The 26,194-nt window shown below is 54.1% G+C and overlaps 1 protein-coding gene across 5 annotated transcripts; it reads left to right on the forward strand.

The window, feature by feature from the left end:
* The first annotated feature begins 445 nt into the window (after positions 1-445).
* On the forward strand, positions 446-26,089 carry SLC43A1 (solute carrier family 43 member 1). Of its 5 annotated transcripts, none has more exons than XM_067748977.1 (15): positions 446-877; positions 2,159-2,325; positions 11,138-11,315; positions 11,440-11,495; positions 11,625-11,701; positions 14,040-14,132; positions 15,742-15,875; positions 17,031-17,209; positions 18,714-18,860; positions 18,955-18,990; positions 19,228-19,345; positions 21,826-21,967; positions 22,292-22,365; positions 23,378-23,594; positions 24,194-24,311. In XM_067748977.1, exons 2-14 carry the CDS (start codon positions 2,172-2,174, stop codon positions 23,586-23,588), a joined length of 1,599 nt encoding a protein of 532 aa, XP_067605078.1. In that variant the 5' UTR covers positions 446-877; positions 2,159-2,171; the 3' UTR covers positions 23,589-23,594; positions 24,194-24,311. The 5 variants fall into 5 exon arrangements, with proteins under 5 accessions (XP_067605078.1, XP_067605079.1, XP_067605080.1 ...); XM_067748976.1 differs by lacking the exon at positions 23,378-23,594 and adding an exon at positions 25,395-26,089 and having other exon boundaries at positions 467-877; positions 24,194-24,317; XM_067748980.1 differs by lacking the exons at positions 446-877; positions 23,378-23,594 and adding exons at positions 2,515-2,628; positions 25,395-26,089 and having other exon boundaries at positions 2,222-2,325; positions 24,194-24,317.
* Positions 26,090-26,194: the final 105 nt, after the last annotated feature.

Below are 26,194 nucleotides of genomic sequence, written 5' to 3' on the forward strand. Positions count from 1 at the left end.
ATAATGACAGTAGTAACAACAACAGTGAACATTTATTATGCTTACTTTGTGCCAAGCGCTGTGATGAGCACTTTACCTGCCTCACAACCCCCAATTCCAGCCCCCACCTCTCGGCAGTACTATTGTGGGTACTGCTGTAAGGTAGGTACTATTGTTATGAGAACCGAGGCTCAGAGAGGTTAAGCAACTTGCTCAGGATAACCCAGGCCAGTTTTCAAGTCCACTCTCAGACCTCGATCTAATTCCACAAAGAAACCCGGGTCATTCTGCCTCTCGGAAAACTCTACTCCCAAGTGCACAGTTCAAAACCCCACCCAAGGCTGCCCTGCATCGCGGTCAGTCGGCTCCAGCCGAGTTGTTCTTTGTTTTGACCAAGGATACAGAGGGCGCTGCCCCGATTCTGTCTGGGGGGCCGAGGGGGAGGGGAGGGGGAGGGAGTAAGGGTGGACATTTTAGGTGCAGGGGCGTGTGCCGGGGAGAGTATCTGGGGACCAGAGGACGAGTCACGTGCCCGTGAAACTCGACCTAGGGGGAGGGTTAGGGAAGGGAGCCCCCGCCCCTACCTCGGGGTGCAGCCCCGGCCGGTTGTAACTACAACTGTTCACTCCGTCGATCCACTTCGTCCTAGCCTCATTTCGCGGATTGGTGGCGCCCGCCGGGTTCCCGTTCCCCGACTTCTTCCGATGGGACCGAGGCGGTGAGAATACCAGGCGGTCCGGCAGAATCTCCGAGGCCGCCCAGACCCGGCGCGCAGAGAAGCCCCGAGCGCCGCTGCGGTTCCGAGCTGGGCCCGCCGGACGCCGGACGCCGAAATTGTGCACGCGCCGCTCCCCGACCGGTCGGCGGCTACAGGAGGCGCGTTTGCCCCGGATCAGAGGTGAGCAGCGGGTGCGGCTGGGGTCCGGGTCCCGGGCTGAACGTTCTCTGAGAGTCACCCGGCTGGCTCCCACCTACACTTCCAGGCTCCCCAAGAAAGACCCGTTACCTGAGCCCGTGGGTCCCGCCTCTCCAAGCGCGTCCCTCCTTCCCCTTTGGTCTGGCCCCTCGGCGCCCTCTCTTGCCGCACTGCCTCCGTTTAGAGAAACACTCTTGTCGGAGTTCGAACGGACCTGCGGCAACTCCTAAATGCAAAGCCCCATTTCACAGATGAGAGTACTGAGGCCCTCCGGCGAAGGCATTCGTGCTTTGCTCCGCTCCCTCGCGCCCTTTCTCTCTTGCCTTTCCTGTCCCTCTCCTCCCTGCTTTTCTCGGTCTCACCGGCCGCTCTACGCCCCCGCGCCGCCCGCGCCCCGTCGCCTCCCGCGGCGGCGGCCGTGGCCTAGGCGGAAGGGGTGGGGGTGGGTGCTCGGGCTCCTTCTCTCTCCGGTAAACCCACCCTCCCGCCAGCCCCTCCGCCGCCACTGCTCTTATAAAGTCAGCGGCCGTCGGACTTCCTGCGGGTGCCCGAGCCCCCTCCCCGGGCGAGAGAGGGCGGGCATGTTCCCCGGCTCGCAGCTGGGTGCCCGTGTGAGTGGGTGGCGCCGGCGGCGCTGGAGGGCCTGCCTGGGTCTCCTTCCACGTGGCAGCTGTCGGCTTAGACCGAGAGACTGTAGGGACTTGGGTCGCCTAGTGCGGAAAGGGGGAGGGCTTGCTGAAGCCCGGCCCCAGAGAAGAGGAGTGGTCTTATAGGGGCAACAGGAAGAGGGGAGGGTGTCCTTGAGCTAACATCAGACTTCCCCTTCCTCCCCCTGCTTGCTTCTGGGGGTCCTTCCTGGAGCGGGAGGCCGGATACTGGCCAGCGGTTGCTTCAGAGCGCGCCCTGACCCTTGCTGACCTTTGGGGACTTGGGGAAGTGCGGGATTGGTCCCCGGGAGCCGGGCTCTGCGTGCCTTGGCCAGGGTGGAAGAGCCCGGCAGCGCGCCAAGAAGCTGTTGCGCACAGACAGGACCTTCCTTGTCTCTGATAGCGACACGGCGGGAGCCCAGCGCCTCGTGCGCCCCTGGCGCTGCCAGTGCGCCCAGAGCCAGCTCGGCGGCACCCGCTGGGAAGCCCAGGGCTCTATGGGGCCTCCGTGAAGGCCCCCTTGGGGGCTGGCTCGAGGGGTCTCGGGAGCCATCATGATACAGGATGCTTCTCTCGGTCCTCTGGGCCCTTCGCTCAGTGCTCTGCTCCTGGGCAGGCTCGCGACCAGTATGGCCCCCACGCTGGAGGAGGCGTACCGGAGGCGCTGGTGGATGGCGTGCACGGCCGTGCTGGAGAACCTCTTCTTTTCCGCGGTGCTCCTGGGCTGGAGCTCCCTGCTGATCATGCTCAAGAACGAGGGCTTCTATTCCAGCATGTGTTCAGGTATGCCCGAGAAGGGGCCGGTGGGGCTCGGGAGGGGCAGCAGAGGGGGAAGGTGGTCGCCGGCAAAGGAGACAGAAAGCCGGGCTGCTCAAGACCGAGCGCTCCGCAGGGGACTGGGCGGCCCCACTTCTTGACCTCTTCAAACTTCCTCTAGAGAATGACCCACTCTACCTCATTCTTCGAATCCAGTTTTCACTGAACGCCAGGTGTCCTGCGGGCGTCCAGATCCTGGGACTGATCCCTTTGCAGCCTCAGGTCTCGAGCAAGGTGGCGACTCCCAGAAGTGCAGCAGCTACTAGCTGGGTGAGGGATTTCTTTCTATTGTAAGGCTGAGTGAGGCAAAGGAGAGCCTGCAAGCTGGATTTGATTGTAAAGGGAGGGGGAGGCAGTGTGCTTCTCCTTTTCCAGGCCACTTGAGCCCGCAGGTCTTCAAGGAACCATTTGTACAAAGTTAATGGCCTCATTTCCTCCAGGCCCCCACTTGTGGACGGTCCCTGTTTTCCACTTTGGTCACCTTGGCTTTGAATCAGGGGCTGTGGATGCAGGAGTGAGAATTCTAACAATCCTTGGGAGCAGTAACCACATCCCTGCTGTCTTCAGGTGCCTGGAGGCAAGGAGTCGCCCTTCCTAGTGTCTGGGACTTGAGGCTCTCGTGATCTGATAGGTATCTTTCTTTTCTGGGAAGGAGAGAGCTGTGTGGACAAGCTCAGCCTAAGGAGCTCGAGGGATGTGGAGTTTGGCCCTCCCCACCCCCCATCCTCTTCCTCCAACCTCCTTGCTGTGGAACAGGCTTTGGAAGGAGGCCAGCTTGGGTTAGAATCCCAGCTTCCACCACTTTTAGCAGCTGGGTGACATTGGCGAGTTCCCTAAAACATTGAGCTTCAGTCGCCCGGCCTGCAAAATGGGAAGAAGAGTAAGTTATCTGTGCTGAGTGTCAACAGCGCTTGATCCATGTTAGGGGTCATTCCTGGCTTCTGCTGGCTTCTCCGAGCTTCTCCCAACTCCTCAACTCCACTCCCTGCAGGCGTCTGCCTTGGCTGTGGGAGAAAACCGTTGCCTTGGGGGGTGGAGCTGGGGTGCTCTTGATATCTGGGCAGCACCCACTCTGCTCCAGCCCCCCGCCAACCTTATCTGTAAGGAAGCAGCAGGTGGCCCCAAGGGTGCAAGGATGCACGTGCATCTCCTGGCCCCAGTGACAGGGCGCTGCGGAGCCTGAGGAGGTGGAGATTAGAGTTGGCAGCTGGCCAGGGAGGCAGGTTGGGTCAGGAGGAGCTGGCTTGGGGCGAAATGCTGGGTGCCCCAGGGTGGCTGAGAGAACCAAACAGAGGGGTGTGGGATCCCTTTGCCAACAGAGGCCAGGAGTCCAGGTCCCCTCTGCGTTGTTTACCCTGGAGGCTGGAGAGACCTGCCCTGTGCTGCTTGCTGCTGCCCATCCGGTGGCTTCTTCCTGCCTTCTCCACCTGTTGTTTTTTTTGCGGTACGCGGGCTTCTCACTGTTGTGGCCTCTCCCGTTGCGGAGCACAGGCTCCGGACGCTCAGGCTCAGCGGCCACGGCTCACGGGCCCAGCCGCTCCGCGGCATGTGGGATCCTCCCCAGACCAGGGCACGAACCCGTGTCCCCTGCATCGGCAGGCGGACTCTCAACCACTGCGCCACCAGGGCAGCCCCACCTGTTTTTTTAATCAACTTTATTGAAGATTAATTTACATCACACATTTTGAGGAGGTTTGACAAATTTACACACCTCAGGAACCGTCACCACAGTCAATATTTAGAATATTTCCATCATCCCCAAAGCTCCTTCCCTTTTGCTGCCCACCCTTCCACCTTTTTAAAAATATGGATAAGAGCTAGATTAAGATACAAGTCACATATGTTACAATTCACCCATTTAAAGTATACAAGTTAATGGTTTTTAGTTTATTCAGAGTTGTACCACCATCACCACAACCAATTTTAGGACATTTTCTCTACCCCAAAAAGTCACCCTGGACGCACTAGCAGTACCTCTCCCCCAACCTGTTCTTTTACCCTCAAGCACTAGCAACCAATCCTCTACTTTCTGTTACAGGTTTGCCCATGACAAAAATAGATTTGCCTATTCTGAACATTTCATATAAATGGCATCTTATAATAGGTGATCTTTTATAACTGGCTTTTTGTCACTTAGCATGATGTTTTAAAGGTTCATTCATGTTGGCAAACGTATCAAGCCTTGGTTCCTTTCCAAGTCCTTTGCTACCACATTTTATTTATCCACTCAACAGTTGATAGACATGTGGGTTGTTTCCACTTTTTGGCTATTATGAGTAATGCTCCTGTGAACACTCATGTTCAAGTTCTGTGTGGACATATGCTTTCCTTCCATATGGAATTGCTGGGCCAGAGGGTAAGTCTATGTTTAACATTTTGAGGAACTGCTAGACTGTTTTCCAAAGTGGCTGGGCCATTTTACATTCCCACCAGCAGTGTAGGAGGGTTCCAGTTTCTCCACAGTCTAGACAACACTTGTTATTGTTTATCTTTTTTATTACGGCCCTTCTCGTGGACATAAAGTGTTATATTTTTGTGGCTTTGATTTGCATTTCCCTAGTGGCTAATGATGGTGAGCAGCTTTTTCATGTATTTATTGGCCATTGGTATTTCTTCCTTGGAGAAATATCTATTCAGATCCTTTGCCCATTTTTTTTTTTTTTTTTTTTTTTGCGGTACGCGGGCCTCTCACTGTTGGGGCCTCTCCCGTTGCGGAGCACAGGCTCCGGACGCGCAGGCTCAGCGGCCATGGCTCAAGGGCCCAGCCGCTCCGCGGCATGTGGGATCTTCCCAGACCGGGGCACGAACCCGTGTCCCCTGCATCAGCAGGCAGACTCTCAACCACTGCGCCACCAGGGAAGCCCCCTTTGCCCATTTTTAAATTGGGTTATTTTTATTATTGAGTTGTAAGAGTTCTTTGTATTGTAGATACGAGTCCCTTATCAGATATAGTTTTTGCAACATTTTTCTCCCACCGTGGGTTTCTTTTCATATTCTTCATGGTGTCCTTTGGAGCACAAAAGTTTCTTTCTTTTTTTGGATTATTTTTTAAATATTGAAGTATAGTTGATTTACAGTGTGTTAGTTTCTGGTGTGCAGAAAAGTGATTCATATATATATATGTATATATATGTACACACACATATATGTACATATTCTTTTTCATATTCTTTTCCATTATAGTTCATTGCAGGATATTGAATATAGTACCCTGTGCTATACAGTAGGTCCCTGTTGTTTATCTGTTTTATCTATAGTAGTTTGTATCTGCTAATCTTAAACTCCTAATTTATCCCTCCCCTCCTTTACCCTTTGGTAACCGTAAGTTTGTTTTCTAGGTCTGGAGCATAAAAGTTTTTAATATTGATGAAGTCCAAGCTGTCTTTTCTTTTGCCGTTTGTGTTTTGGTGTCATGTTTAAGAAACCATTGCCTAATCTAAGGTCACAAAGATTTACGCCTGTGTTTTCTTCTAAGAGTTTTAAGGTTTAAGCTCTTATATTTAAACCTTTGATCCATTTGGAGTTCATTTTTGTATGACCAGGGATTGAACCTGTGCCCCGTACAATGGAAGCGTGGCATCTTAACTGCTGGACCACCAGGGAAGTCCCAAGTTCATTACTGAGGTGCTCATTAGTGTTGCCTTTGGGGTTCCCTGGCCACACCCTCTGTCTTCTCAGGTTTCTGCTCTCCCTCTTTTGAGGTACACCCTGGGGTAGATGGTTGACCCACCTGTTGGGGCATCACAGCTAAAGAGGACTGTTTCTCAGAAGTAGGCAGGGGCAATTCAGCTTCTCACACACAACTGCATATCCAGCATAAGTGCCAAAATAATAAAACAGTAGCTAAAGTTCATCAAGCATTGACTATTTGCTAGTTAGATCTTTAGTCCTCACAACAACTCTTTTTATAGAAGGGAAAGCTGAAGCTCAGAGACGCTAAGTAATTTCCCCAAGGTCACACAGCTAATAAATAAGGAGCCGAGTGAGTATTCAGCCCCAGAACCTTTCTCCGAGGCCTTAGGATTAAGAGTTCCCCTGGGGGAGCCCCGTCACAGAGAAGACAAGTAGCCAGAGCCCAGTTCTGCGGGTGTTGTGGTGAATGTGGCTATGTCAGCTGCAGGAGAATGAATGATGGGGCAAGGGTGGGGGATGGTGAGGAAGGGCTCAGAGACCTGGGATCATTCTGTGAGTACTGTGTGTGTGCAGCAGTCCTGAGAGCCCACCTTTTACATGGCTGCAGTCACTATCCCCATTTCACAGATGGGATAGCAGAGCCTCTGAGTTTCAGCAGCACAGCTAGTGGAGCCAGAATTTGGACACGAAGAATGCTTAACCATGATCCTCTCTCCCGTGTTTCCTAGACCTAGTCATTTGCAGTTCACCTTCATGATTTTACCATTTCTGTGTGCCATAGGTACTATTATTTACTTAATACTTCCTTTTAAATCAATCCACTTTTTAAAAAATAAAAAGCCTCATTTTAAAGTGTAATATTCTTGGGACTTCCCTGGCGGTCCAGTGGTTAGGACTCTGCGCTTCCACTGCAGGGGGTGAGGGTTCATTCCCTAGTCGGGGAACTAAGATCCTGAAAGCTGTGCGGCGTGGCCAAAAAATAATTAACTAATTAATTAAATTAAATTAAACTAAAGATCCTGTTTAAAAAAAATGTGTAATACTCTTGGAACCTTGAGTTTGATGTTACTCAGACACACATACGCACATACATCATACGTATATATTTCTAATACATACATATATGTATATGTGTGTCTGATACACATTCAAATAACTAATAACTATGAAACATCAAAAACCATTACCTGTACAGTTGACCCTTGAACACGGGTTTGAACTGCTTAGGATTTTTTCCAACAGTAAATAGTACAAGACTACACGCTCCGTGGCTGGTTGAATCTGCAGCTGCAGAAACGCAGATACGGAGGGACCCCACAAAGGGAGGGCTGACTAAATTACAGGCGGATTTTCCAAAGCACGGGGGAAGGGTTGAGGCCCCTAACCCCCTGAGGTTCAAGGGTCATCTGTACCTCTAAACCCATCTTGAGTGCGCACATGCTGTGCGTACGACACTTTGAGAAACGCTATTTTCTCCCGCTTCTAAGCCCACCTCTATCACTAACTTACTGCGTATGTTTTCCCTGTTGCACCCCATGCTTCACCTGTCTATAAAATGGGAGAGGTTAAGTGTCAGAGACCTCTCCTGTTGTAATGGACATGGACAGAGGTCTTTGCATGCTGGCTTGGCTTCCCTCTTGGTTCAGAAGTCTGGCTTCATCTATAAAAAGGTACAAATGAACTTATTTACAAAACAGAAATAGAGTCACAGATGAAGAAAACAAACTTATGGTTACCAAGGGGGAAAGGGAGGGGGAGGGATAAATCGGGAAATTTGGATCGACATACACACACTACTATATATAAAATATAGTTTAACTAATAAGGACTAATGTGACATTGTAAATCAACTATACTCCAATAAAAAAATTTTTTTAAATGCAAAAGAAAACAGAAGTAGCAAGAGCTATTGATATTAACTGTTTCTTTCAATTTAGGGGGAGAAAAGGAAATAGACTCTAAAAAAACAAACAAGGGAAGAAATATGAAAAAGTAAATACAATAAAAGTAATTAAAATCAGTTGTAATAATTTTTCAAAACATATTTAATCCAACATATCAAAACATTATTATTTCAACATAATATTAAAAACATGATTAATATTAAAAAATAAAATAGGTAACTAATAAGGACCTACTGTATAGCACAGGGAACTCTACTCAATACTCTGTAATGACCTATATGGGAAAAGAATCTAAAAAACAGTGGATATATGTATATGTATAACTGATTCACTTTGCTGTACAGCAAAAACTAACACAACATTGTAAATCAACTATACTCCAATAAAAATTAATAAAAAATAAAAAGTACAGGGCTTCCCTGGTGGCGCAGTGGTTGAGAGTCCGCCTGCCGATGCAGGGGACACGGGTTCGTGCCCTGGTCCGGGAAGATCCCACATGCTGCGGAGCGGCTGGGCGCGTGAGCCATGGCCGCTGAGCCTGCGCATCCGGAGCCTGTGCTCCGCAAGGGGAGAGGCCACAACAGTGAGAGGCCCGCATACCCCCCCAAAAAAAAAGTACATTGCAAAAAAAAAAGAAGTCTGGCTTTATCCAACCACTCAGAGTCATCAGGCCTTAGGAACTAGCTCTTATTAGTCAAACTCACAAGAGGCTGATCAATTTAAACCAGAGAAGTGAATGCATTAATTGACCTTGGGTTATTCGCCAAGGTCAGGCTGGAGTTCTCCACCAATAGAAGAACACATTTCCTCGCCAGCACTAGCGCAGGCTTTGAAAACTTACTAAGCTGCCCTGTTCAGGATAGAGGGGCCCATTGGGGGAACGGGGAAGTGTTGGCTTTGGAGGGGGTCTTGAGTGTGAATCTAGGCCTGCCTGTAAGAAGTTGTGTAACTGTGACGTACCTTGCTTCTTGGGGCTTTATCGTCTATAAAATGGGGATCATTACACTCACTTCGTAGGGTTGTGAAGATTAAATGATATACTATATGGAAAAGCGTGGCACAAAGTAGGTATTAATTAGTTGAGGGCTAGTGAGGGAAAGTGTCATTTGATTGTGAAAGACTGAGGAGCAGGGACCGTGTCTAATTCAGGGGCTGCAAACTCAGATGCCAACAGGGGCCGGACAGTTAATAACAATTGGGTGGTAATGTCCAATATGAGAATACAGTCAGTAATAGTACATCTGGTGGGTAACTAGACTTACTGTCGTGATCATTTTGTAATGTATACAAACATCAAATTACTATGTTGTACACATGAAACTAATATATTACGTGTCAAATATACTTCAATAGAAAACCTAATAATAATAGGGCCAATCAGGGCAGATAGAAGATGGCAGATGTCTGAGAGCTCATGAAGAGGTGAGGACGTGGGTGACTTAGAGAGGGCAAGCCCTGGTGGAAAGCAGTGGTCCCTCCTCGGCTCCAGCGATGGCCAGATCTTCTGACTTACTAAAGAGAAGCCAGACTTCTGGATTTTTGGGTGATAACTCCTGATTTTAAACTGGCACCCAATTAAAATTTGCAAGCCAAGCAAAATATGGGTGGGGTTCATTGCTGGTCACCTGTTTGTAGCCTCCGGTCTAAATTAGCATTGCGCTTCTTCCTGCTTTACCCACTGTCCCGACACAGTGCCTGTCGTACAGTAGATGTCGCTTAAGTATATGTAGATTGAATGAACAGGTGCAGACAAACCTGGTGGAGAAATGAACAGTGACGATGAAGATCACTAAATTGGGGGGGGGGCTAGCCTGAACCCCAGAGACTGTGTGCTTTAAACCCCTAACCCCTGAGCATCCCATTGCCCAAGGGGCTTTCTCCTCTGGTTGGCCAGCACTCATGCTTTGAAAAGAATTCATTCTCTTCTTCCTTATGTCAGCTTTCTGCCGTCTGCATGCCCTTTGGATACCTGAAGTCAGGGGTCGCTGTCACCACGGAGGGCAGATACTTCCCCTTCCCAGCATTCAGCACTATCACATCTTCCTGTTTTGTTCTCTTCATAGCACCTGTGACTCTTTATATCAGTGTCCATTTGTTTCCTTGTTTATTATCTAATACAAGCCCCAGGAGAGCTGAGAGCTTCCTGTCTTACTCACCGTGAGTTCCCCGGCACCTAGAGAAGAGGCTCGCCACACCGTGGCTCCCCCAGGGGGCCATCATCTACCCCTTCATCAGTTGTTTCAGGACACCCTCTCTGGGCCAGGACCCTTCTCCAACTGAATCTCCTAAGGAGCCTGGGTTAGGCATTCTCTGCTCCTTTTTACAGGCAAGGGGCCTGAACCTCAAAGAGAGGAAGTTACTTGTCCAAGGTTGCACAGCTAGTAGGGATGGTGGTGGGAATTCAGACCCTGGTCTGTCCACCTTCCAGGTGCACCCTGACTTTGCCCTTGGCAGTGATGCCTAAGGAACAAGTAGGAGGCAGGGGAGCCGCCACCTCGTGACTCACCGAGCATGGGGTGAAATGAAACCCGCCTCCTTCCCACGCCGCCAGCCTTTTTCATTAACTTGACACAACTCCAAGTTGGCCTTTCACCTGGAGGACGCGTCTTCTCGGAGGGGGACTTGCAGAGGAGCACCGGAGGGCAGTGCCGTGGTCCTAATTCTGCGCCTCAGTTTCATTACCTGGAGAGTGGGGACACTTTATTAGCTGACTCCTGGGGCTGTCGTGAGTTAATACAGTGACCGCTGAGAACGTGCCTAGAACACAGTTAAATGCTCAACAAACAGTAGCTCTTATTTTATCAGAACGTCATGTATGGGGAAGCGTCCTCTAAGTTTTAAGGGAATTCTTGTTACATCATGTGAGCATCACCCACTGATGTTGTCCTGGATTCGAGAGTGCTTCCTATTGGATCCTATTGGAGATCCTCAACCCCTTAAGCTTGGACACTGAGTGAATATTTCAGTTTGGTAAATACTTCGATGTCCGTGATTCCATGTGAGCTAGTTGAGGCCTCAGGTTGGGTGTATGACCAACCCAGGGTGTATGACCCCCTGGGTCAGACACTGATTGCTGCCGCTTATGGAGCCCCTTCCCCACCAGAGGAGGCATAATTCCAAAGTCACCAGTTAGCAGCCAAGCAGAGGCATGCGACTTGAGTGCAGGACCCCCGATCCCAGGCCTCTGTCCTGTGCCCAGCTGCTCCCGCGGTCACGTGCTGCCTTTCCCTTCCCCTCCTCAGCTGTGAACACCACCAACACCAGCCAGGATGAGCAGCACCAGTGGCTGAGCTGTAACCAGCAGGAAGAGATGCTCAACCTGGGCTTCACCATCGGCTCCTTCGTGCTCAGCGCCACCACCCTGCCGCTGGGGATCCTCATGGACCGCTTCGGGCCCCGGCCCATGCGGCTGATTGGCAGGTGAGGTGGCTGGGCTGTGGGGAACTGGAAGGGGCTTTGGGGAGCTGCAGGGCAGGACTGGTGCGGCAGGGGGAGGGGAGGCACAGAGTGTTCAGCCCCTCCCCCTTCCCCTGCATCTCCACAGCGCCTGCTTCGCTGCATCCTGCACCCTCATGGCCTTGGCCTCTTGGGACACCAAAGGTGAGATGTCTGGCCTCTCGTGTCCCCACAGGAAAAGAATGGGTGGGGTGAAGGTGGGTGTTACCCCAGCTCCTGCCTTTAGCCTCCCACAGCTCCCCGGTGCCTCATTCATCCCTCTCCGCTTCCCAGTTCTGTCTCCGTTGATATTCCTGGCCCTGTCCCTGAATGGTTTTGGTGGCATCTGCCTAACATTCTCTTCACTCACAGTGAGTATGACAGGTCCCAACTCGGCAGCAGGTCACCCAGGAGTGAGTGACAGTGAGGGTGGGAGAAGGGCCTGTGGACGCAGATCAAATGCACGTGTGTGTGTGTGTGTGTGTGTGTGTGTGTGTGTGTGTCCCAAGCCCATACATCTGTTGAACTCTGTCCTGGGGCCACAGCACAGAAAGAACTGACTTCTTCACCTTTCTGGAACTTATATTCAGGAATTGGGGGAACAGACAACCCTAAAAACAAATAAACTAATAAATGATATCCCTAGTCGTAAGTGCTGGAAAGACTAAAACTGGGTAATGCGAAAGTAAGGGCGGTGGGCAGCTTGAGACAGTGGGCGTGTGTTTGTTTGCCACGTGTATATGTGGTGCTGTCCATGGGTAGGGAGCTGTATTTGTGAGTGTGTTAGGTTGAACCATATAATACTGCCGACACTTGACTGTGCTTGACCTACAAAAGGGCTTTTTCACTTGGCTTGACCTCTTACATGTGTTACTCTAAGTGTATATGCGAGTGAGTGTGCAGAAGGGTTAAAGGCTTCAGCGTGTGTGGTGGGAGGAGGGGTTCCTGGCCGGCCAGCCTCGGGCTGTTTATCTCAGAGGAGGGCCGCCTGACCGCCAAACTGGGTGTTTTTTGGCTGAATTTCACCTCGCCCAGCAACTGCCTTTAATTCCAGCCCAGGACATTTCACAACTTTCTAAGGAAGCGGATCGCTTCATCCCCGCCTCCCTCCGCAGCCCCTTCTCCACGCTGCGCACCCTGGCTCAAGGCCCTAAAGCCTTTCTCTCCCCTGCCCTCCGGGGCCTAACCTTGAACCCTGCCCTGGGGCCTAGGGGGCTCTCCGCCCGCAGCCCGCCCGCTGCTCCGCCACCGTAATCTCCAACCAATGACAGGACCCGGCTCCGGTCCCGCCCCCGGCTCCTGTGCCGCCCCCGGGCCTAGGTGCTCGCGGGCCAGGGCCAGGACAGATCCGAGCCGGGACGGCCAGCGCCCTGCCGGTCCAGCCAGTCCGGCCTGGGCCGTGCTGGGCGGAGACAGAGCTCTCGGACCCTGGCGGGGGGTAGTGAGGGGCGCCAAGGCCCCCGCCGCTCCCCCGGCCCTAGCGCTTCTCCATGGCGTCCTTGCAGCCCGCCTCGCACAGACAGGGTGCCAGGGGGTCAGGGCGGCCGCAGCTGTTTTTCATAGCCGCTTCGAGGTTGATGGGTCAGTCCTCTGTGTTTATTCGCCTTCCCCTCCAGAGCTATTTGAGATCCCCTTCTGGAGCCCCGTTCTTCCCTCTGTGGAGAGGGTTTTAGCTTTGCATGGCATCTAAGACGCTTCCAGCCGTGGGATCTGTGGACTTGGGGGAGGAGGGAGAGGTGGGAGCACACAAAGGACTGGGTGACTTTGCTTTCCCCTCCCCTGAGGGCCGGGCTCAGGCCAGTGAGTAGAACACACGGTCAGTTCTCTACTGGTAGGAATTCTGGGTCTGCCCTGTGGGTCAGAGCCTCCTCTTCTGGACACCTGGCCTGGCCCTGTTTCCCCCCTACTCCCACCCTCACCTCCCTAGTCATCCTGTTACTTGTCCTGACTCAGTAGAAACCATGGACTGGGGGCCTCTGGGGCCACCGAGAAGGTTAAGGGGCACCATCCTGTTACAGAGCCAGCCATGGTCACAGCCTTGGGTTCTGGGATAGAACTCAGATGGCCAGGACAGGGGAGAAAGTCAGTAACGTGCTCTGTGAGCTTGAGTACGTTCCTTTCCCGCTCCAGGCCTCAGTGTTCTCATCTGTCAAAGGAGTTGCTGTAGGTTAGTGTTTCTTAAACACCTAACCCATGGGTTATTAAGAGGCGAGTCATGATTAAGGGGTTCCATAAATAAGTAACTTGGGGGCTTCCCTGGTGGCGCAGTGGTTGAGAGTCTGCCTGCCGATGCAGGGGACACGGGTTCGTGCCCCGGTCCGGGAAGATCCCACATGCCACGGAGTGGCTGGGCCCGTGAGCCATGGCCGCTGGGCCTGCGCGTCCGCAGCCTGTGCTCCGCAACGGGAGAGGCCGCAGCAGTGAGAGGCCCACATACTGCAAAAAAAAAAAAAAGTAACTTGGGAAACCATGGGGTTAAACAGAACTTCTCTTTGTGAGCACTTCTTTGTGTGGGAGGGGAGCACAGCCCAGTTTCCGACCCTGATTTTGCCTTAGAACTTTTCTGTTGCGACTCTGGGGCTGGTGTTCCTGGAGCTCACGTTGAGGACTACTGGGCTAGAAGCTTCCAAGCTTGCTCGGGCGGAGAAAGGGGAGCCCTGGGCAGGTGTCAGGGTCTCCCTGCTCACTGACACTGCTCTCCTCTCTCAGCTGCCCAACATGTTTGGGAACCTGCGCTCCACTTTCATGGCCCTCATGATCGGCTCCTATGCCTCTTCTGCCATCACGTACCCGGGAATCAAGGTACGGAGCTGCCTGGGGAGTGGGCAGCTGGTGGGCAGTGAGGTCGCTTGGCCTTCCTTCTGCCTTGACGCAAGACCTGGGTGGGGCTGGGCGCGTAGGATATCTGGTGACCTACTTCCTGCCAGGCGGAGGTCAGTTCCCACCACAGCAGGGCAAAGCACTGCAGCATCATGGGAAGAGCCCAGGTGCTGCTGTGGACCAGTGGGTCTGACTTCTCTGCTGCTCTGTCCAGGCCTTCATCCTCGCTCCTGGGCCAGTGCTTTCTCAGCTGATCTCCCTGCCTCCAAGCTTTTCCCTCTCTAAGCTGCCATTCACGTGACTTCCAGAATGACCTTAGTTGGAGGACTAGCTCATCCACCCACTCTGCTTCGCCTACAGAATCAGGTCCAACCCCTTCACATGACTTCAAGGCCCTCGCCTCTTTGGCCTCAGCCCACCTTTCAGGCCATATCTCCTTCCCCAGCCCTGAAGAAGCTGGATGACTTGGGTCCAAGGTCACCAAGCTAGTTCAGGCCTGGCCAGCTCCTAGACAGGTCAGCCTGGTGGACCTAGAGCCGGAAGGCCTGAGTTCTAGCTCTGGGCAAGTTTGGGGCCTCTTTCCTCCCTCTGATATCAAAGTACCCTTCCAGCTGGGCCGCACCATGCCCCTCAGATTCTGCCTTGGGCAGTTAATTTATTGGTTTAGAAGGCACTCGCTCAGCATCCGTCGCCAGAGGAGGTGGAGAGCACACTGATGGGGGTGACCAACAATTGTTCAGGTAGGAGCAGGCCTGGAGCTGGGGGTCCCCGTTCCCTTGACTAAGGCAGTGGGATTTGAGGAACCAGATCTTGGTGGGTGTGGCCCTTTGAAGTTCTGTCCTGCTCCCGGGGAAGAAAGAGCCCCAAAGCCTGCGGCCCAGGAGGAGCAGTTTTCCCAGGCAGCACTGGAGCTTGGAGCCTGCGTGGAGGGGGGACAGCAGCCATCCCAGGCAGAGGGTGGCAGGCAGGACATTTCTACATACCTGGCTTCCTCTCTAGAGCAGTTGCAACGTTGGCACAGAACCCAATCGACAGAGAACCTGCTTGTCCCGGGGTTGGGAGGCTGTGGGCAGAGTGCTTGCACACGCCCCTCCCCTTTCAGTTGTCACACCTGTGCAAGGTGAGATAAGGCTTCTCAGACTGGGTTTGTCTTTCCCCCAGGGAGGGTGCCCAGAAGGGGCAGGAAAAACACGGTTAGGCGCTTTCATCGTCCTCTCTCGTACATAAAATGAAATGACTTTCATGTGAAAACAAACGTGTATGGAGTCAAAGGCAACACTGATGTGTCTTTTTAAGATAATAATTGAGATTTCAAAGACATTTTGAGCTTGTGGCCGGCCCCTTCGGCACCGTGTGCGAACTATTTCACACCTCTTGAGGGGGGCTGGGGTGAGAAAGGAAGAGGATGGTGGGGCTTCTAGATCCAACTCTTAACTTCTGGTCTTGGTTTCTTTGTCTGCAAATTGGGTACAAGGAATGGGGTAGAAGAGACCTTCTCTAAGGTCTCTGGGGCCTGGGTTCTACCTCCAGCTGGAGGACGCGGGCCTGGGGCTGGGCAGCCTCCTCCATGGCCTGTCCCCTCCCCCGACAGCTGATCTATGATGCCGGCGTGTCCTTCATGACCATCATGTTTACCTGGTCAAGCCTGGCCTGCCTCATCTTTCTGAACTGTGCCTTCAACTGGCCGAGTGAAGCCTTTCCCTCGCCGGAGGAAGTCAACTACAAGTGAGTGACCAGGGTGTGTGGGGTGGGAGGGTGACTTCCCGCTGCAGATCTGGAGGCTGGGGTGTGGTGGTGTGATGGACAGAAGCAGCTGTGGACTCAGAGCAACCAAGATTTGCCTATCATCTGAGCTTTCCAAGTTCCGCTTTCTCATCTGAACCGTGGGCCTGATCCCACCCACCTGCAGGTGTTCTGAGTAGATCAGGCATAAAGCAGGCAGCCAAAACGTGGGGACTGTCTTCTTCTGTCCAGGTTTGGAGGATGGGATCAGAGTAGGAGGGACCGTTGCAATAGTGCCATGTGCTACGGGGACCCAGAAAGGGGGGCAACAGAGGAATGAAATCCCACCCTTTGTGGGGCAACCTGAATGCCAACTTTACCTACCCCCCCAGTCAGTTCCCCAGGGGGCTGGAGTGATGCCCCACAACCAGGCACCTAGGGTGCCAGTCAAATAGCTGATACTGATGGAGCATCTCCTGTGGGCCAGGCACTGTGCCCAGCGCTCATTCTCAGTCAGCTCTGTGACGTGGGTTGTGTTATTAACTCCATTCATAGCAAAGGCACAGGGAACAAAGTGACCTTCCTAAGGTCGTACCACTGAAGGGGGGAGGGGGGAATCTAAGGCTGGAATCAGAACTCCAGAGTCTGAGTTCTTTTTTTTTATTTATTGAAGCATAGTTGATTTATAATGTTGTGTTAGTTTCAGGTGTACAGCAAAGTGATTCATATATATATATATAGGTACACTTTTTCAGATTCTTTTCCCTTATAGGTTATTATAAATATTGAGTAGAGCTCCCCGTATTACACAGTGGGTCCTTGTTGGTTATCTATTTCGTATATAGTAGTGTGTATATGTTAATCCTGACCTCCTAGTTTATCCCTCCCTCTGCCTCCCCACCCCGGAGTTTGGGTTCTCAATGCTGCCTCCGTGGCTACAGCCCGAGTGGAAAACGGCACATCCATCCTTCACTCAGCGTGTGCTGAGCTGGGCCCTGGGCCGGGCTCTGAGACACAGACACAAGCCCTGCCCTTGGGAGCTTGTCAGTGGGCCCGTCAGTGCTGGTTAAAGGGGGGCTTGGCACCCCCTAGAGGCAGGCTGTTGAAGGGGGGCTCTGTGTGGCTGGTTCCCACGTGCTGTGGCCTGGCTACTGGCAGGGAGAAGATCAAGCTCAGAGGGCTGGCCCTGGATCACAAGGTGACAGGTGACCGCTTCTACACCTATGTGACCACTGTGGGCCAGCGGCTGAGCCAGAAGGCCCCCAGCCTGGAGGAGGGGGCAGACATCTTCATCTCGTCCCAGGACGTTCGTGACATCTCAGAAACGTCTGCTGAGAGTGAGTGTCTGGTCAAGGTGCCGGCCGTGGGGGATGGAGAGGGTAGGTCCTTGTGCATAGCGAGCTCATGCCCAGGTGCTCATCCTCTCCTCTTCAGTTCTCACCACACCCCCTCATAGAGGTGGGCCTGCTCCCTGTTTCTAGAATGGGGGCAAATCAAAGTCCCAGGGAACTCTGGGAAGCTCAGATTCAGGGGTACTCTGCGGGATTTCTGGGATGAGGGAGGGGCAGCTTCCAGAATGAGGCAGGGTGTCCAGGCCTGTGGGAGGGCTGGTTTCCTCAGGGCTCCCTGCAACCTTCAAGTCTCTTGCATCAGATACTGCAGGTGAGCCAGCCTCCAGTCTGGGTCCTCTGACACCTGGTTGCTTGGCGCCTCCTGCTGGCTACAGGAGGAGCTGCACCTGCCTTCAGCCTGGGCCACTTTGCAAGGTGACAGCTCTGTGACTAGTGGAAGGACGATGGGCCTGGGCGTCAGGAGATGGGGGTTTGAGTCCTGCTTCCCAATTGCAGGCCATGTGGCTTGGGTAGATCACTTAACCCTGCTCTCACTTTCCCTGTCTCTTTTTTTTTTTTGCGGTACGCGGGCCTCTCACTGTTCTGGCCTCTCCCGTTGCGGAGCACAGGCTCCGGACGCGCAGGCTCAGCGGCCATGGCTCACGGGCCCAGCCACTCCGCGGCACGTGGGATTCCCCCCGGAACGGGGCACGAACCCGTGTCCCCTGCATCGGCAGGCAGACTCTCCACCACTGCGCCACCAGGGAAGCCCTTCCCTGTCTCTTAAACTAGCAGTAAGAACACCCACCTCACAGGGAAGTTAGTTGTGAGGATTGAATGAAGACAGGGACGTGGAAGCTCTTTGCAAACTGAAAATGCTGTGAAGTTATGAGTCTGATCCCCACTGCCGATCCTCCCATGGCAGAGTTGTTAACAGGCGTGAGCTGAGTCCATCCCACCTGCATCCCACCTTCCAGCCCCATGAGCTCGGGCAAGTCATTGCGCGTTCTGAGCTGCAGTCTCCCCGTCCTTAGAATGTGCTGCAGATAGGGTTGTTGTACAATTTGATTACATGGGATAATACCTGTCAAGTGTGCAACACACAGCAAGTGCTTAATAAGTAGTAGGTCGAGTTATTATTACCACGCCGAGCCTACGGTGCACACCTGGAGGTCCCCTGAAAATGTTCTAGTGAGGGAATTCCCTGGTGGTCCCATGGTTAGGACTCCACACTTTCACTGCTGAGGGCCTGGGTTCGATTCCTGGCTGGGGAGCTAAGGTCCCACAAGCCATGCAGCGTGGCCAAAAAAGAAAAGAAAATGCTCTAGTGAGATAGTGATAGAGCTGGGCAAGAACTCGGAGGCCAGTAAAGCTGAACCCTCGTTTTTGAAGAAACTGATCCCTCGCCGAAGTCATAGCGTCAGAGCCTCTGCTAGAACCGCACCCGCTGGGACACGCAGAGGCAAGTGGAAGGTCTGGGGCTCAGGGGCGCCTCCTGCTGTCTCCCCAGAGTCTGTGCCCTTGCGCAAGAGCCTCTGCTCCCCCATCTTCCTGTGGAGCCTCCTCACCATGGGCATGACCCAGCTGCGGATCATTTTCTACATGGCCGCGATGAACAAGATGCTGGAGTACATCGTGACTGGCGGCCAGGAGCATGGTGAGGTGCAGCCGAGCCCCCCGGGGGCTGGAGGGCAGGGGGTCACCCTGGCTGAGCTCCTCTCACCCTGGCTTTCCCCCTCCACTCCCAACAGAGACGGACGACCTGAAACAAAGGGTGACGGAGACAGGTAGGGGGACAAAAGCTTGGGTCCTTGCCCACACCCACCCCGCCACTGCCTGCTGTCGGGGGAGCCTGGACCCACCCTTGTCACCCTGGACGTTTGGGGGATCTAAGAATGTGGGGGTGAAAAGAAGGTGATTTTGTCATTTTCTCTCCTCTGCTGGGCGTGGGTGACAGTGCCCACTAGGCTGCTGGCATCTGTCATGTCAGCTCCTGACCCCACTTCTCTTCCTGCCCTGCCCAGTTGAGTTCTACTCGTCCGTCTTTGGGGCCATGCAGCTGTCGTGCCTTCTCACCTGCCCTCTCATTGGCTACATCATGGACTGGCGGATCAAGGACTGCGTGGACACGCCCACTGCTAGGTGACCTGCCCAGGGGTGGTGACAGCTTTGTGCTTTCACATCCAGCATCTTATTTCATTCTCCCAAGAGCCCTGGGAGAGAAGGGGTACATCCCCATTTTACAGATGAGGAAACTGACACTAAGAGGGGACTTGGCTGGCTTGATAATAAGTAGAGCTGACGTCAAATGCTGACTGTGCACTAGGCACTTGCATTGTCCTATTGAGTCCTGCACCAGCTCCCGGAGGTAGGTACCTACATCATTATCCTCGTTTCACAGGTGAGGAGCTGAGATACAGAGAGGTTGACTAACTTACCCAAGATCACACAGCATTTAGTAGTAGGTTCCAGAACCTTTGTTATAAAGGGTACGCTCTAAAGCCTTACGGTTAGAAAGAGATAGAGTTGGTGTATTAGACATCTATTGCTGTATAACAAATCACCCCCAAACTTGGCATCTTTAAACAACAAACATTTATTATCTCATAGTTTCTGAGAGTCAGGACTCTGGGGATGACTTAGCTGCGTGGTTTTGTCTCAGAGTCTGTCTGAGTCTGTTCAGACTGGTGTAACAAAATAACACAGACAGGGTAGCTTATAATCAATGGAAATTTATTTCTCACAGTTCTGGAGGCTGGAAGTCTGAGATCGGGGTGCCAGCATGGTGAGGAGAGGGTCCTCTTCTGGGTGTAAGCCTTCTCGTTGTGTCTTCACATAGGACCTAGGGAGCTCTGTGGGGCCTCTTTATAAGGGCGCAAGTCAAATCCCGGAGGCCCTACCTCTACCTCTATTTTTGTTGTTGTTTTCTTTTGGCCCTGCTGCGCGGCTTGTGGGATCTTAGTTCCCTGACCAGGGATCGAACCCGGGCCCCCTGCAATGGAAGCTTGGAGTCTTAACCACTGGACCGCCAGGGAATTCCTGGCCCTATCTCTTAATACCATCACATGGGCATTAGGATTTCAACATAACAATTTGTGGAGGACACAAACATTCAGACCATAGCAGGGTCTCTCATACGGTTGTGGTCAAGCTGTTGGCCAGGGCCACAGTCATCTAAAGTACTGACGGGTTGGACAGTCACTCCTAAGCTTACTCGTGCGCCCATTGGAGAGGTTCGGTTCCTCCCCACCTGGGCCTCTCTATAGTCTGCTCATGACACGGCAGCTGGCTGGCCCCAGAGCAAGACAGCTGAGGGAGGGACACCAGGACAGAAGCAACAAGGTCTTTCATGACGTCATCTCAGAAGTGACATACATGAGTGAGGTTGTCTTCTGTAGGCACACAGAGTAACTCTGGAACCTTGTGGAAGGGGACTGTACCAGGGTGTGAATGCAGGATGCGGGGGTCATTGGGGCCGTCCTGTGGCCTGGAGACCACCAATGGGTCTTTTTCTCCCCACCACATTTTATTTATTTATTTATTTTTGGCTGCATTGGGTCTTCGTTGCTGCGCGCGGGCTTTCTCTAGTTGCGGAGAGCGGGGGCTACTCTTCGTCTTGGTGCACGGGCTTCTCATTGCGGTGGCTTCTCTTGTTGCGGAGCACGGGCTCTAGGCGCGCGGGCTTCAGCAGTTGCAGCATGTGGGCTCAATAGTTGTGGCTCGTGGGCTCTAGAGCGCAGGCTCAGTAGTTATGGCGCATGGGCTTAGATGCTCCACAGCATGTGGGATCCTCCCGGACCAGGGCTCGAACCCGTGTCCCCTGCATTGGCGGGCGGATTCTTAACCACTGCGCCACCAGGGAAGTCCCACACCACTGGGTCTCGCACGAAGGTCTTCTGACTGCTTGTGTTCTTTTTGTGTTGATCCAAACGGTCCTGTTTGTCCTGAGAGGATGGGAGAGGGAGACTAGGAGAGAAGTCACTAAGGATGTGGCTTCCCTCCCCACCAGTGGTACCCTGGCCCTGGTACCCAGCCTTCCTCCTCTACGCTCTGTTCTGACGGCCATGGTCCATCAGCAGGGCCCTTCTCTCGGACCAGTGGGGCGGCCTGTCTTCATCTGTCTCAGCCTGCTGACCTCTCCTTTGGGCCAGACTCAGAGCCCTTGATTATGCTACAGGGAGGGGCTTGCTGGGCAGTCAGGGGCCAAGCGGCTGTCCCTAGAGTGTCATCTACTTTTGTCTAGGCTGGTGGGCAGGGACACTTTAGTTGGGGGGCTTCTGATGAGAGATGGTGTGAGAGCTCCCCATTCTCCACCTTCCTTCCCATCCTCGATTCTCAGACTTCAATGTGCTTATGAAATAGGAGATCGTTTTCCAAATGCAGATTCCAGGGCCCACCACCCGAGATTCTGATGTTTGGGGCAAGGCCCTGGAATCTGCATTTTAAAGAAAACCTCCGGATGATGCTGGGGGAGCCATGCTTTGAGAAACACAGGGCTGGAGGAATGACTCTCTCCCTTTTCTGCTACTCTGAAAGGGGAGGGACCAGGCTGAGAACCCAGGGGGTGGGGAGGGCTGCCAAGGAGGTCGGGGCAGCGGCCCGTGACGGCCTGTTCTCCTCAGGGACGGCGTGGCCACCAAGTCCGTCAGACCACGCTACCGCAAGATCCAAAAGCTCACCAATGCCATCAACGCCTTCACTCTGACCAACCTTCTGCTCGTGGGTTTCGGCATCACGTGCCTCATCGACAGCTTACACCTCCAGGTACCGACTTCCACCCTCCCCGCTCTCCCTGCCTGCAGAGTGCCGCCCCAGGCATGCTTCACCCGGCAGGTGCTTTCCAGGAAGCAGGGCTCCCGTCCCTTCCACCCTCCCCACTCTCCCCACCCTGCAGAGTGCCGCCCCGGGCATGCGTCACCTGGCAGGTGCTTTCCAGGAAGCAGGGCTCCCGTCCTCTGGGTCTGTTTTCTGGGCCGTCCAGGCAGTGTTTGTAGGAGGTTGGGTTGGGAGGGGGCAGGCGCGTGCAGGCCGCCCTCCCTCCTGTGTCCACGCAGCTCTCAGCTCTCCCCGCTCTCTTTTTGGTTTCAGTTTTTGACCTTTGTCCTGCACACCATGGTCCGAGGCTTCTACCACTCGGCCTGTGGAGGCCTCTACGCGGCAGTGTGAGTCAGCTGGGCTCCCGGGCTCCCCTGAGCGCGCCCTTCCGCAGCCTCCCCGGGCTGCTGCTGTGTCGGGGCTGGTGAGGCTCTGGAGGCTGCCTGCCTCGCTGCCCTTGCCCCAGCTTCCTAGTGGCAGGGAGCTCCCTTCCTCAAAGGCAGCCCGCCGCACTGTGGGATAACCCCACTGTCAGAACGTCTTCCCTTAGGGGCAGCTGAGGTCCTTGGCTGCATGACACTTGGGTCCTGTGTCTGCTCTCGGGAGCGGCCCCTGGAGTGGCCTCTCTCCCCGTGCCAGCCCTGTCGAAACCTCCAGAGGGCAGTCTCGCTTGCCTCCTGACTTCCCTGCTTCATGTCGAACAACCCCCTCCCCTGCCCCACCCCCCGGCCCTGTTCCCTGTTCCCTTTTTCTCCTGGTTTCCACGGCTGAGGGTCTCCCCAGTGTGTGATGGAGTAAAAGAGCGGTGACAAAACTGTAACGGTCCTGGAGCGCTTATGACTCCATCGTGGGCATGGCGTGACATGCTGACCCCACGCCCTCATTCAGACCTCAGAGGGCAGCCCCAGCCGGACCTTGGAGTCGTCCTTGCTTCCACGCCCTCATTCCTCACAGCCCACATCCAGTCCACCAGCGAGCCTGCCCGCTCCGCATTCCACAGCCTCCAAACCCAGCCCTTCCGAGCATCTCCAGCGGTGCCACCCCCTGGCTGGGATTATTGCCGCTGCCGCTGCCTCCTGACCGTCCCTGCGTCCGCCCTTGCTTTCCCTCCGTATTTTTAACACAGGAGCTGGAGACACCTGTTAGGACATAAGTCTCTTCACGTCACTCCACAACTGCCCGTCTTATCTCACGTAGAGAAGAAGCCAAAGGCTTCATTATGGCTTAAAAGGCCCTACAGGGTCCCCCCCCCCCACCGCCCGGCCAGGGACCTCTTCCTTCACCTCCCCACCTCGCTCACCTGCTTTTCCCACATGGCTGCCTCATGCCACAGAAACCCTATGTGTGTTCCCTCCTCAGGGCCCTTGGACTTGCTGTCCCGTCTTCCTGGCACGTGCTTCCTCCAGATATCCACAAGGCTCCCAGCCGTCTCACCTTCTCCAGGCCTTTCTCCAGCTGTCCTTGTCTCAGTGGCCTCTGCGGGCCATCCTGTCTACAGTCGCAACCCCCTAGATACCCTCACCCCCCTCTCTCTGCTGAGCTTCTCTCCATAGCACTTACCACTTTCTAACACACTGTGCGTTTTTGTTTTGTTTTGTTTTTTTGGCCACACCCGGCATGTGGGATCTTAGTTCCCAGATCAGGGATCGAACCCGTGCCCCCTGCAGTTGAAGCACAGAGCCCTAACCACTGGCCCGCCAGGGAAGTCCCAACGGTGCATTTCTCTTGCTTGCTGTGTGACGACCACCTGCGTGCCGCCCCCCAGCCCCCACCCGTCGCCAGAATGCCACCTCCGTATCTGTTAGGTTCATTGCCGTATCTCCATCCACCTAGAACAGTACCTGGCGTCACAGGAGCTCAATAAATATGTGTTAAAAGAATAAACAAACAGCCCAGTGAGGTTAGTGCTGTCCCTGTTTTTAGGGAAGAAAGTAAGGCTCAGAGAGGTTGAGTAACTTGCTGTTATCACACAGACAGTAGGTGTCAGAACCCAGCTCAGTAGCCGTGAAGTCACAGCCTACACCCTCGAGGCCAGGGCACGTGCAGAGAACCTGAACTCTTAAGCTCTGCCCTGCCTGGCTAACAAAGAGTGATATCTAGGGAGGGACGGGACAAAGGGTGGGGCTGGAGAGGACCACGACCCTCACGATGCGCCCTCCCTCCTCTCATTGACAGGTACCCGTCCAACCACTTCGGGACACTGACGGGCCTGCAGTCCCTCATCAGTGCTGTGTTTGCCCTGCTCCAGCAGCCGCTTTTCATGGCCATGGTGGGACCCTTGAAAGGAGAGCCCTTCTGGGTGAGAAGTCGGGGTGGGGGGGTGGCATGGGGGCAACAGGATCCCCCTTCCTGGGTACACCCAAGGAGTTGAGGATGGGGGCTCTTGTATGTGATGGGATCCCTCGCTCTTATCTCAGCCAGGAGGCACCTTGGAGGTCTCTAATCAGGGGGCCCCCAAGCTGGCTGTCCATCACACCTGCCCACAGATTCCCCAGCCTACTGAATCAGCATCTCTCGGCCTGGGCCCAGGCAGCTCCCAGGTGATTTGTACAGTGACCCAGTCCTGATCCAGTCCAGTTCCACCCGATGCAGGGATCTTCTCTCCAGAGCCCCTAGAAAGGGGTTCCTCCAGACCCTCTTAGTCAAACGCCCGCGGCGATGGGGTGCCGGTCCTGTACAAGGAGGCAGCTGTGGGTCTGGTTGGAAAGGCTTTTCCTTACATCGAACTGACCTCACCTCCCTAAAGCTGATATCTGCCTCGAGGGCCCACCCACTCCCCGCAATGATCCCGCCACAATGATGACGAAATGACAGCTGCCACCTCCCAAGGGCTCACCTGGTGCCAAGCGCACCGTGTGTTTTGTACTGCACGTTGCCACAATGGCCCAGAGAAGGAGGTGCATCGAATTAGGGTGACTTGCCACACCGTGAGTAATGCAGGGTGGGATGTGCGCTGCATCCGGGCCCACAGGAGGTGGGCTCGGACCCAGGCCTTCTATCCCAGGATGCACCCCAGTGCTGTTAACCGCCTGGGAGCACCACTCCCAATGGGATCCCATTGCCAACGCCCTCAAAGGTCGAGGTTCCCAGCCCAGGCTGCCCAGACGGCACCAGATCATTTGGGCACCAGCATTAGCTGGGGTTCAAACCAGGCTCTGACCCTTTATAAGGCCGCCGAACATTCAGTGAGACGCTGGTGGAGAGTGAGTGCACACAGCGAGTACTGGCTCTGTCTGTCATTCTGGCCCAGGACCTGGACTAAAAATGGCTGCCTTCTCCTCCCTGTGGGAGGCTAAGGAGGATCCCTGAGGGTCATGAGGGTGAACAGGTACCCACTTGACCCGCTTTTCTCTCTCTCTCTCTCTTTGCCCTAAAGGTGAATCTGGGCCTCCTGCTGTTCTCACTGCTGGGATTCCTGCTACCTTGCTACCTCTTCTACTATCGCACCCGGCTCCAGCGGGAGTACGTCACCCACTGGGAGGGCCCCCTGAAGGTGCTTGGCAGCCCTGAGGTGACGGCCTAGGCCTCTGAGGGGCCTGGGTGACAGGCAGTCAAGGCCTGAGCAGCCAAAGGGAATGCCTCGTGGCTTTTCTACTTGTAACCTCCGCACAGAGCCAGGCGCCGGGGACCTATAAATACCAGGAGAAGTTCTATTTTTGTAGAGCCTTGATAAAAAGGAAAAAAAAATCCCCAGAGCAGTGCTCCGTTGACTGAAGATGTCCCCCGTGCTAGGATCAGACCTTCTTGCTCCTGGGATTGGAGGAGACCAGGGTGCAGCCCTGCCCTTTCTCTGGGCCTAGGGGTCTGCCTGCTGCTGCCTCCTGGGGGCTTGTGGGATCAGTGCACAGGTGACCCCTACGATCTCAGCCGTGCAGTGTCCAGGCATGTGTGTGTGCACGTGGTTATGAAAATCCCTGCCCCTCAGAGGAGAGGGGCCTGAGGTGCTGGCTGTGTCCTGAATGCTGCCGCGTGGGCGGTAAGCCCCTTCCCGAGGCTGGAGGGTGGGTTCCCTCCCTGCTGCTGCTGCTGCTTGCAGATCTTAGAGGAAATAAAAAGGGAAGTGAGAGGCTGGCTGGTGTGTACCTGCCTGTGTCTTGGGGGAAGGGGGTGTCTTCCCACACCCCATCCCTCGTCCTCAGCCAGGCTCAGCTGGGCGTTAAGTAGGACACCGGAAGT

This window comes from Pseudorca crassidens, chromosome 9 (assembly GCF_039906515.1).
Source record: "Pseudorca crassidens isolate mPseCra1 chromosome 9, mPseCra1.hap1, whole genome shotgun sequence".
In the NCBI taxonomy this organism is placed as follows: Eukaryota; Metazoa; Chordata; class Mammalia; order Artiodactyla; family Delphinidae; genus Pseudorca; species Pseudorca crassidens.